The following is a 13,702-nucleotide window of genomic DNA, read 5'->3' as shown; positions in this document are numbered from 1 at the left end:
ATTATACGCCTTCACTTCCACAGACGGCGTATTATTAATAAATACGTACATTGCACAACATTAAATATGCGAAAGTATTTAATAATTTTGCTTATTAGGTATAGGTCTGTTGTATGTAATGTATCGCATGTTTGTATTCATAGAAGACCAATACCTCATTGAACCCCTTAAATACATATATTATGTTTGGGAAGTATTAAGAACACCAATATCATAGACACGGAAAATACGTATAATAATAAGATGCAATTGCACAATATACAATATCGCATAGCATAATATGTCATCTGAGCACCATGTATTTTTTGTACTACTGTTTTTTTTTTAACTTATATATTATGAGACGTTATGCTTAAAATGCTGGTTTAATGTAAACCAGTTATCTAAACATTATACATACTCAATACTCATTCATCTTTACACTTACAAAACAATAAACATTAATGCTTTTAATTGGTTCTGAATAAACCAGTGGCGTAATTGAGAATGTTTCATGGGGGAGGGGGAGGGATCAAAATAAATTTGTATGGCAAATTATAATAATTAATTTGACATAATAGTTATTGAATTAACTGCTGTGACGGCAATTAAATTTTAATACATTTTTTAACTGGTATTTATTTAATTTTGCATAATTTTAGCGCGAGTTGTAATGCTAATTATAATAAGTGTATAATACGTCATACATATTTAAATATTTTGTACGATTTTAAAACATTTAATTCCGGGTCTAATAATGTTTAGTATTTAAAATAATTTAAAATTATATACCAGGGGTGGCCAGCGAGAAGATACTCGCGAGCCACCAAATGTATTAATAAATATGGAAGAGCCAAGATAAATGTAAAATAAAAATATCGTATAATTATATAATACATAAATTCATATAAAAAAAAATTGTTTATAAAAATGTTAGGTATACGATAAGATGCGAGCCGCAAAAGTTTATGTGGCAAGACGCGGTTTGGCCACCCCTGTTATATACTAACGTCAGATCCAGCCTTCTTTTAAAAAAAATTCAATAGAGTACTATTAGTTGATATTAATTTTCTTTTTTTTGCTCCATTTTGCTTTTAGCGTATAAAAATATAACTGACACTGTGACTATTACAAAATGACACTGTGTAACGGTGTGTACCTATTAACCTAGAGTCCTAGACGTGTAGTGCTTATATGTAATCGCAATAATCAATGTAGATACTTTGTGTCGGCGCGCGTTCATAGAACCTACTACATAATATTTTATATTATGGCTATTCGTTCTACGAAAATAAATCTTGAAGTTACATTTTTATTATTATATTTTGTTTATGGAATGGTGGTTTTTTCTATTATCGGATTACCCGATTACTTACCAATTACCATATAGATAATCTGTTCTAAATTAGGTACAGTGTGTGGCAAGACACCCAATGTTTATTAATAGATAATAATTAAAAGAAATCAGATCTTATATTTTGAAATCATGCTTGTGGCTTATCGTTAAGACGTTAACGGGTAAATATTTATAATAACCGGGTAATATTTAAGTATACACAACTAAACATTTTTTTTTTTTTTTAGTTTCGTAATAATTTATAAGTTTGTATGTATTTGAAATATTTGTAGGTATAAGACAATATATAAATACAGCTCATGGGGGGGATCTATCCCCCATATCCTCCCCGTAATTACGCCCCTGTTTGTTAGTAAAATGACATCATTTAAAACTAGTAAACAATGAATAGTAATATTTACTACATTGCGTTTCACTCTAAAGACATACACAAATATAATTTATTATATATATATATTAAAAAAAGAAATACGCAGGTATCTAGGTAACTTTTTTAATGGTAAAACTATAACTAAACGATTTGAATTATCGTAAACCTATTATGTATTGAAAAAAAGGTTATTGTTGGTAAGGTTTGTGTACATGTTTCTAATTGTACCTATTGAGAATCACTGAATTTATAGCTAAAAAAGTGTTGATAAAAATGTATAGGTAGGTATATTATAACGTCAAACATGGATATTATACCTGTAGGTCAATTGAAAGCAGAACAGAATGAAACTCTAAATAGGAAGTCGTTAAATAGTCATAAGGTAAAAAACGATTGATTCTAATTAGTTAACCAAGATATTGTCATTGAAATGGAATTTAAACATTAAAAATACGTCGACGTCTACACCGGATAAATTAACAATCGAACAAATGATGCATTCCGAGCTATTATAGTTGTTTATAACAATTTTGGTTAATAAGATATATTTAACCTTGAAAATATATAAAGCTAATACATAGCTTTAAAGATAGCTACATAGCTAATACATATCCACAAGACATGGCTTCGAACCTCCTGTGCAACATATAAAATATCGTAAGATCAAGGCATAACATCATGCAGATGCGAGTATTCCAAGATCTAATATTATGTGTCTTACTGTGTTGTATACCTGTATATACTTGAAGGAATTCCTATTTATATTTCAAAACATTTACTTTAGTATTGAAAAATAACTTGAGTCCCTTTTATATTATGTACAATATACGAGTACATAATACATATAGGTATGTACAGTATTAACCTGTGTAGTCTCTATTATTCTCAGAGTGGAGAGTGAAACGAACAAAAAACAGCAACCTCTAACATTATTCTGCAAAAATTCTTACAAAGCGTGGGTTAAGACGCTCTCTCTATATACATTATACATATATTTATATATGCCTTCATAGTTCACATGTTTCCTGAACGATTTCAAATAGCCGGTTTAACATTGTAACGCCAAATAATTTATACCTGGCAATAGTAATCTGTACACAATATACTATAATATAAGAATATTAAATATCGATGTATATATTTACGTGCACACATAGAGAGAGAAAGAATGGGAGAACTTAGCAGTAAAACGTACCGTATATTATTCATTCCAAATAGCACGGAATAAGTCATTATATATTTGATAATATAATGTGTAAGTAAGACATAAACCTATAAAAAACCTGTGCTTATTTATTTTAAAATTTAATTTATTCTTACTATAATATTACTTATTGTTTAATAAATTTATTTGAGGTTTAAAAAAATTATATAGTCTAATAATATATTAATATATATAAATATATAGTTAAATTACATAGTCTTACATAATAAAATACTTTGTTAGTACCTTAACTATTTATAATTAACGAAATTAAATCTTTAAGTATTAAATTACAAAACAATGAAAATAAGACCGTAGCTCAAAAAAACGGTTTATTAAAATACTATCAGCAATTAAATTTACCCTAAAATCACTTGTCCAGTACAACCTAATTCTTATATGTTTCAAACAATCAATCAATAAATGAACTAACACAAATACTTTAATTTCTGGGGAGGTAGTATCATGAAAATTTAATTTATTTTTTTGTTTAGCATAAATATTAGTATATGTAGCCATTTTCTCAAACTCTTCTCCAGGAAAATAATTCATAAAATAATCCAATGGACTTAATGTTTTATAAATAGTAGATAGTTCAGGTAATAGTTGTTAGATGTCAATTTCATGACATATCAATGGTTTCATATCCCACTTAATATCTTTTTTGTCAACAAATGGTAAATTTACCATAGGTGATAATATAGTAGGTGTCTGAAATGGTATGAAAAAATCAGTATTTTCAGTAGACTGGGATGTACAAGTGACCTCACTTATTTCATCTAAATATGAGTGGAAAAAAAATAAAAAATTCTAAATATAAATGCAATAAAAGTATAAAATATTGAAAATATTGAAAATTGAACATACCGTTACCAGTAGAAACATCAACATCAAATAAATCAGGAAACAATTCATTGCCATCATCATCGTCGAAATAGGTAAAATCATTTAACAATCGGTCTAGTTCTTATGTAGGAAATACATTTTCGTCGTCTTCGTTATTATCATCACCAGATAAAGATGATAAATCTGAATCTTGGCCGTTACCAAGCAATTCCAAAATATTAAAATCCGGCATGGTGGCTAGTATAGCTGACCACTTCATTTTTCTGCCTATTGCATGGTGGTTAGTGGAGCTAACCACCCAGAAAGTATATTTTTTTTCTCATTTCGTGGTCGTTGTTGCTGACCACCATACCTGATTAGTTCGCATACCACCAGATGGCATAGGATATATCAATATTAATTAATATTAAAGACATTTTAGTTATATTGAATTTTCTAAAAATATATTGGTCGAAATTATTTTGTATTGGTTTTCCCAGAATATTCATTATCATGTAATCTGAGCATTATTATTATTTTTATTAGCCTTTCTTTGTTGTCTACCTTTCAGTCTAATCGACTAAATTGTTTTACATCTTGTGTAATATCGTCATTTTCGGTGGTCAACTGCAATAACCACCACGCAGTTAGTGTCTGTATTTATACAATTATACTTCACTGTAAATAAATTTTTTTTTCTACTTTATTTCACTCTTCCGAAATCCGGTGAGTTATTATATATTTTAGTTTATTATAATTTATAAATCACGTGGATTGTATAGAAACAAATATTATTAATTTTTTAGAAATGTTTCAACGTACTAGAAGTTTGAGTAAAAAAGAAATTGAAAGATTTCGGATAGTTGAAGATATACCTTCAGGGTCAGATTTAGAGACTTCTGATGAAGATCATGATGATTTCGATAAAGACCTAGATTTCAATTTGTATTCCGATAATGATAAACATTATTTAGACGAAAATGATATTGATTTCACTCCTTCTACTTCTTCAAATTTAAATTCCACTACACTAATCAAAAAACGTAAATTAAATACAAATGTTGACGAACTAGATCAATTTAGCAATGCTACATCAACTATTTAAACTTATTCACAAATACATGTTCCAAATAAATCTGTACTTATACTTCCAATTAACTCTATAGATGTACCAACTTGGTTTTACAGAATATAATTTTAATTTGCCAGATATAATTTTTGATGATTCGCAATCAGGTGTTTGCAATGAAATAAAATAAATGGTTAATATTACTCCTTTAAAAATATTTTTAAAACTTTTTCCAGAAGATTTATTTGAACTTATTGTTTATCAAACAATCTTATATGCTACTCAGCAAAATTAACCATATAAACCTACTTCTGTTAAAGAAATAAAAATATTTTTTGGAATAAATATGGTTATGGCTATGAAGAAATTACCTAGTTATCGAGATTATTGGTCGACATCTTCCGATTTGCATGACTATTATATTTCTCCTCTTATGCAAATGAAAAGATTTGGGTGGCTTTTAGGACATTTACATTTAAATTACAACAGTGTGCAACCAAAAAAGGGTGATCTTTATTATGACAAATTATATAAAACTCGACCATTATTGAATAGATTATCTCAGACATTTTCTGAGTGTTATACACCACATCAAAATGTTGCCGAAGACGAATCAATTGTTAAATTTAAAGGTAGATCTACGATCAAACAATATATGAGAGATAAACTAGTCAAGAGGGGTTGTAAAATTTGGATAATTTGTGATAGTTTATCGTATAATTTAAGATTTCAAGTTTATACCTGAAAATCTGACGTAATAGGTGCGGAAAAAGGCCTTGGGGTCAGAGTTGTCATGAACATGGTGGAAAATTTTCCTGGTAAAAATTAAATTGTCTTTATGAATAATTTTTTTTACAAGTTACGATTTATTTAACATTTTAAAAGACAATTTAATATATGCTGTTGGAACTGAAAATGCATCGAGAAAAAATCTACCTAACCTAAAAGATGATAAATTAATTTTACGAGGTGAATCTGATTGGAAAATATCCAATAGTGGTATTATTATGTATAAATGGAAAGATAATAAGTGTGTTCATCTTTTATCTTCTTTACATAGTTCTAAAGATACTGGAAATGTAAGTAGAAAATCTAAAGATGGAACTCAAAAGTTTGTCTCTTGTCCAAAAGTGTTGATAGATTACTATAAAAATATGAACTTCGTGGATAATTTTAATCATTTGAATAGTGATTATAAGTAAATTATTATAGAGCTTGACAGAAAAATTATAAAATGGCATATACAATTAACTTTTCATTTTGTTGAATCTACGATAACTAATTCATTTATTATACATAAAGAAATTGAAAATAATACCAATAAAGATAACCTAACCAGGTCTTTGGTTAAGGTTTCACTGCTATGTTTTAGATCTTTAATTTGGAACGCTATTGCTATGTCATTTAATAATTAAAATTATTTAAATATGAATAATTATATTATATGATTTTATTATTATAACTGTATAAAAAAATACCAAATTTTAAAGCTTTCTTTTGCTAATTGATATAATAATGATAATAATAATAATAATAATATGTGACTCTATGTTTAGCGTTTACAATTACACAAGTAGTAGGTATGTGTAGCGATATTTATGTTTGAAAATGAACTTTTTTAAAATTTAATTAATATACCTAGATAGCGCTCGATACATAGTTGCTGTTTCCATCCCCCCTGCTCAAGACTCTCTGAAACATCGGGCCGTCTCGTAATATGTTAACCAGGTTATTATATCTAAGTCCGTGGTCATTGCTTAACGTCCGTTCACCCATCGCAACTATGAAGGTCGTTTACGGATTTTTCTTCATCGCTATCAGCATCTACCCCAGTGAGTAACTCTAATTCAAATAAATGTAAATTATATTAATCATTGAAAAACGTACCACATGTTTATTTGCTTTAATAAGTATAATTTAAATAGCTTTTGATGTAAATATTTAATTGTATTGAATTATTTTATTAAAAAATTTGCTTTTCGCTACCTTAAAAATAATATTATTTAAAAACCATACACTTTTGTGATTTACTGTATAGAAATGTCACCTTGAGATTCTTGCATTATTTCCTTTTTGTCGAGCGCTATTAATTAATGACTAGCTGTCGCGTTTGGTCCGGTCGAGCAATTTCGATAAAACTGCAAGACGACTTTCCTGACGTGTATATAGTTAGATATTTATCGTGAATCATTACCGTCTGTTTATGGGTACAACACGATTGCGAACGTTTTACCTTTTTTATAACACGATTGCAAATGAATGACGCTTATCAAAGAATTTTTATTTTTTTAAAAAAATTTTCCTTGGTAGGAATTCCCAGTTTTTCTTAAAATATAAAATGCGGCGTAGAAAGCAAAAAATCCTTATTTTATTAGATACTATTTGATTATTTTTTAAATTATTATTTAAAAATTTGTTATTGACACCAAATCTGACAACACCGCAAAATTAAAGTCAGGTAAAAACGTTCGCAATCGTGTTACCAGAAAAGGTCCGTTCGCAATCGTATATTACCCCTGTTTATAATATAGTGGTATGGTTGATTCCACGATGAAAGCTATTTTTAATTGTTATTACCTATTTACTCATTGCTTAACTCGCGTTAACCGTACAACTTAAGAAGGTAATTAGTACTTTGCATCTCTGATTTTTGGGTGTTTCGTAATTTTCCAATACCTATATTTATCTCAGCAATGTCTCTACGAATATATTACCGTCCGTTCGATAATGCGTTTTGTATATTATATACCTAGTCAAATTTTAGATTGACTTTCTTTTCGAGACTATCATCTATCGTAACAATGACAGTCGTCGACGATCGACTTGCACTTACGATATTTTATGTTCCACAGGAGGTCTGGAGTCATTTCTCGCGGATATAGTTATATATTAGTTTTGTGTATTTTCAAGGTTTAATATATCCTATCTTCCGAAATTGTAATAGACAAGTACAGTAGCTAATGCTTCTGCCGGAATGCGTTTGTTCGATTGTTAATGGGTCCGGTGTAGACGAAGACGTATTTTTAATGTTTAAATTCCATTTCAATAACTATATCTTGGTTAACTAATTAGAATCAATCGTTTTTTACCTTATGACTATTTAACGACTTCCTATTTAGAGTTTCATTCTGTTCTGCTTTCAATTGACCTAAAGGAAAATTCCCAAGTTTGACGTTATAATATATAAATTTTTATCAACACTTTTTTAGCTATGATTTCAGTGATTCTCAATAGGTTAGGTTTAACCTTTTTTAGTTTTTTTCGATACATAATAGGTCTACAATAATTCAAATCGTTTAGTTATAGTTTAACCATTAATATTGCTACCTAGATATTAGATAACTGTACGATAATTTTTTTTAAATATATATATATATAATAAATGATATTCGTGTACGTCTTTGGGGTGAAACGCAATGTAGTAAATATTACTATTCATTGTAGACTAGCTTTATGTTATGTCAATTTACTAACGAACTACTATACGTTACAAATTACAAAATAAAAAATATTATATTTACTCATGAAATGCTAAGCAATTTACTAACACTTGATTGTATATGTCATAACCCCTTTGATTTTCATCATTAAATGTGACAACATTATAAAACACTATAACATAATTATAAAAATAAAATATGATATAGCTTAGGTAATTAAAGTATATTGCCTACCTATTAACTGTTAAGTTAAAAATCAAATTATATATTGTTAAATTTTAATTTTAATTTTAGCATATGCTCAGAGTACTCAGACAGCTGTAAGGGATTTTGGTGGAAATATAGAAATTACATGTTCAGTTATGAATGTCAACTTTTTTCCCATTGCATGGTTTAAATTTGAAAAAGATGATCCTACTAAGACCACTGTACTGTCAATTAGTAATAAACTTATGGTCAGAAATTCAAAATTTTCACTAAGAATTCACGTTGAAAACGGAACCAATAATCATATATTGAAGGTACCTATGTTGTTGAAATACAATTTGATAAAAACCATTTTCACCAATCTGTATTGCCATAATTAATCTTTTTTTAAATCAACTTGGAAATGTGTTAATTTTCAGATTCAGAATATACAAAAGACTGATATAGCTATATATCGCTGTGTTGTGATGTGTGATGATGCCAACAGCGACGCAAACACATCTGCAGATGTCGAGTTAGATGTGAATCGGCCACCGGTCATTTCAGATGCTTCGTCTCCGACTTTGGTGAACGCGATGGAAGGTCAATTCTCGAGGTTAGAATGTTATGCTGACGGATTTCCCGAACCAAGAGTTACCTGGACCCGAGAAAATAATGGAATTTTAACTACTGGAGGAAATTTTTATAGGTATTAACAGAGCAAAATCACCCCAATAAAAAATTTAATTCTGTACACCGATTAATTATTTACTTAAATAAATACAAATTTCGTTTTTCAGAGGGAATGTCTTACGTTTTTATAACGTAACAAAAGACGACCGTGGAATTTATTTTTGCAATATAGTGAATGGTATTGGCGGAGGTGTCCGACGTATTATTGACTTTCGTGTAACTTTTTCACCAGTCATAACGGTTTCGAAAATTATGTATAGTCATAGAGAACCTTTGAAACGAAACTTGGATGTCCAATGCCTCGTAGAAGCTTATCCTACTCCGAAAATCGAATGGCTGTATAATGGAGTTGTACTCCCCAACGATAACCACGATTATAAGTATACTAAACCATTTGCCATATAAAAATGTTTGTATTGTTATAATGTAGATTATTCTTAATGTTTAGAATCATGGAAAACACTACTGCACACCAGTTTGCTTATTCGGCATTGACTTTTCTGAAAATTGATAATGAACGTATCGGTAAATACACGTGTAAAGCACAGAACACGATTGGAACGGCTGAAGTCACAGCTATTGGTAAATATAGTTTTCATTGACATACGATATGCATAAGACTTAAACTTGGTTATCTCGATAAATGAATATGTAGACAAAATGAAAACAATTTTGATAAAATTTTTACAGTATATTCGGTCTCCCTTTGAGGATAATTTTCCGTTTTCTCGACATTAAAAATAATAAATGAAAAAAAAATTCATCGGTTCTGCTGAATGGTTTATTACATAAACTAATATGATCACATTTAACAGAACTTATTGTATTATAAAGTATTATACCAAATTTTAATGTTTTCTCTTGCTAATTGTTATAATAATAATGATAATAATATGTAACATGTTCGACATTTACAATTATATACAGGGCCGTATTACCGCTTAGGCTGTATATGCTAAAGCCTAGGGCGGCACATTTTAACGGTCCAGACGAATTAGCAAATTTTACCTATTTTAATTAGGTGGTAAATTTATTTTAGCCTATGGGCGGTTAAAACCTTAATCCGGCCCTGATTATATAGGTAGTATGTGTAGCGATATTTATGTTTGAAAACCAACTTTTTTTAAATTTAATTTCCAATATTAAGTCGTTGTTGTTTTTGTGAATATAATTTAATAATTATTATTTTTTCATTTTACAGAACATCACGATCTAGAACATGATAAAAAACGTGTGCAGAAAATACCCAATTACTATGGCTTAAGTTTTTTTAAAATAGACCCTTAGTTATAATAATAAAATTAATAATAATAATAATAGTCGTACAAAATATATTATATTTACATTATTTAATTTCAAAGATTATACATTCTAATTAATATTATGTTATGAATATTGTATATGGAATTATTTATCTGATAATATTTCTCGTCAGACCAAACATTTAGTAAATAAGATGATTTAACTATGAATGATTGTAAGATGTAAATCAATTTTAATTTATAAAAATAAAAGTAAATCAATTTTTATGAAATAATGACGCTTATTCAAATGATATTTTTTAGTGCAATTTATTTTACTCATTGCCATACCCAAGTAGTTTTATTTGAATCGTACTTTGAAACTATTTATATAGTTAAGACAGTTAAGTATGATGAGTTCAATGACAAAGGTTGTATGGTGTAACAGAATTGAGTACAGGTATACAAAAAAAAGTGTAAACTAAACAAGTTGAAGTTAAGAATTACAAGATTTTCCATAAGTTCAGCTTACAATAATTATAAAAGAATTTAAATTTTGGTGTATTCGAACCATTAAAACATAAACCACATTTTTCAACAACCATTGCAAATTATATCCTAGGCCGACAAATCATCTTCGTTCAGAATCGTTTTATGTATACAATAATTTCTCTTCATACGTTTGCAAGACCCTGTCCCCATGTCCTCGGGGCAAATCTCAAGTTCACTATATAAAAACTATTAATTTAATTCTCCAGGTTATCAAAAAAGTATTTTAAAGGTAATTTTAAAGGCGTATGAATAAATGACCACGTGCACTTCAATGCGCGTTAAAAATACCAATTCTATAATAGAATTCTAACTTTGATTACTTTGTTATTAAATATTCGGATTAACGTTGTTTTAACATTTTCATTGACTATTTTGAGTTTCAAAAGAAATGGACAAGCACCACGTTAAAATACTTTAACCAACTTTTTGAAAATTTAATTTCTAACATTAAGTTGTTGTTTTTGATTTTTAATTCTGAACATAATTAATTATTATTATTTGTTTATTTTACAGAGCATCAAGATCTAGAACAAGATAAAAAAACGTGCTCATCAGGAGAGAACACCCTCTTACTTTGGCTTAAATATCTATGCTGTACCTCCTTATTTATAATAATAATTATGATATTTGTACAAAATATATAATTACATTATTTTTAACATTATTTAATTTCAAAGATTATACATTCTAATTAATATATTATGTATATTGTATATGTAATTATTCATCTGATAATTTATTATAATTTCTCGTCAGACCTAACATTTAGTAAATAAGATGATTTAACTATGAATAATTGTAAGATGTAAACCAATTTTAATCTATAAAAATAAAAGTAAATCAATTTTTATGAAATAATGACGCTTATTCAAATGGTATTTTTTAGTGCAATTTATTTTACTCATTGCCATACCCAAGTAGTTTTATTTGAATCGTACTTTGAAACTATTTATATAGTAAAGTCTGATGAGTTCATTGACAAAGGTTGTATGGAGTAACAGAATTGAGTACAGGTATACAAAAAAAAGTGTAAACTAAACATGTTGAAGTTAAGAATTACAAGATTTTCCATAAGTTTAGCTTACAATAATTATAAAAGAATTTAAATTTTGGTGTATTCAGACTATTAAAACATAAACCACATTTTTCAACAACCATTGCAAATTATATCGTGGTACAATAATCTCTCTTTCTCCGTTTGGCAAGACCCTGTCTCCATATCCTCGGATAAAACTATTCACTACGTAGAAACTATTAATTTAGGTCTTCAAGTAATCAAATGATCAAATAAAGAGTATAAATAGATATTAGATCATAGATGAGTTACGAACTCATAACACTAACTCACAATCTTTTCTATGCACGAATGAAAGATTTCTTTGTCGTCGAAATTAGAAAACATTAAATTCTAACTTTTATTTTTTGTTTGCGTTTTAAATAATTATTTAAGAATTTTAAATAATAATTCAACTATACTCAAAAAAAAAAAAATTAGTTATTAGTAATTATACCAGCAGCCTTCATATCATATGTGGCATTATCACTTTTTAAAGACTTATGAATTAATGACCCGTGCAATTCGTTGCGCGTTAAAAATACTAATTCTATAATAAAATTCTAACTTTGATTTATTTGTTATTAAATATTCGATTTAACGTTTTTTAAATTTTGTCATTTTCATTAACCATTTTGAATTTCAAAAAAATTAGACAAACACCACTTAAAAATGTAAATTCTGTAAAATTTTTTGTTATTGTTCACTAAATTTGTGCAAATGCCACTGTGTTTTTAAATAATAAATATTTAATTACTATCTATGACATACATTTTTGTATTCTATTAAATTAAATTTAGTTTTATCACTATAATGTGTTTTATAATTATCTTGTGATAAACATATGGGTTTAGATTTTAATACAGGCAGTTGAATAGTTAGATAATTGGGAAACTAATTTAAAATAAGAATCGATTAAAGAAAATCATTTTTTAACTCAGCCAACATGTGATGGATTAAGAATGATATTAAAGTCAATAATAGATTTAGCCAATTATCTTTTTGAACTACTGTAGTACTTCATATGCCTTAACAGCTAAACTAGGTCTAGACAGTTTGAAAGCATATTTAATTTACATTATTTTTTTATTTCAAACAACACATTTTTTTTTTTTTTTAAACTTTTTGGTATCCTGAGGCAAGTATCTGGTCCTACTGATCATTCTACTTTACCTACTTTTTACAGTTATATTGCATGTTATAGGTTTATATAATTATAAAACATCCATAAAATGACAATTGTACTGTATTACAACGTGTTTTTTAAATATTCTAATATTAACAATGTTAGTTTGTTTTTATTTTTACTGTTTTTTAGATACTATTCCAGTTATTTCTTTAATAGATTTGAAAGATATAATAATGTATCCAGAAAATAACCCGTAAAGAATATTAATAATTAGAAATTAAAAAAATAAAATTGATAAAATAGTTAAAGACGATTGCTGGGATTGGATGATACATTTTTGGAACATGATTATGCAGATTTCACTGTATTTGCATTATTATTAATTATTAATCATTATTGATATTAATAAAATATTATAAAAAATCTACATTAGTAAAATAGTTAGGTACATTGCAAAGCGATTAAAATCAAGAACAAAATGTCAAACATGTTTTGAAGTTATTAAAAATATGAATTCCACAGTAGGCCCTGAAGCTGATTTGGTTCAAATGAAAAGTCAAGGATTTCTAATACATCTAGACTGCAATTCATATAAGATTAAAA

The 13,702-nt window shown here is 27.7% G+C and overlaps 1 protein-coding gene across 1 annotated transcript; it reads left to right on the top strand.

The window, feature by feature from the left end:
* Positions 1–6,562: 6,562 nt before the first annotated feature.
* LOC126552125 (lachesin-like) lies at positions 6,563–10,449 on the top strand. The gene is made up of 6 exons (XM_050206679.1): positions 6,563–6,636; positions 8,539–8,765; positions 8,871–9,139; positions 9,231–9,503; positions 9,572–9,705; positions 10,325–10,449. The coding sequence occupies exons 1-6, from the start codon at positions 6,588–6,590 to the stop codon at positions 10,408–10,410; spliced, it is 1,038 nt and encodes a 345-aa protein (XP_050062636.1). The 5' UTR covers positions 6,563–6,587; the 3' UTR covers positions 10,411–10,449.
* Positions 10,450–13,702: the final 3,253 nt, after the last annotated feature.

Source organism: Aphis gossypii, chromosome X (genome assembly GCF_020184175.1).
Source record: "Aphis gossypii isolate Hap1 chromosome X, ASM2018417v2, whole genome shotgun sequence".
Taxonomy (NCBI): domain Eukaryota; kingdom Metazoa; phylum Arthropoda; class Insecta; order Hemiptera; family Aphididae; genus Aphis; species Aphis gossypii.
This window is presented reverse-complemented; position numbering and strand designations above follow the sequence as displayed.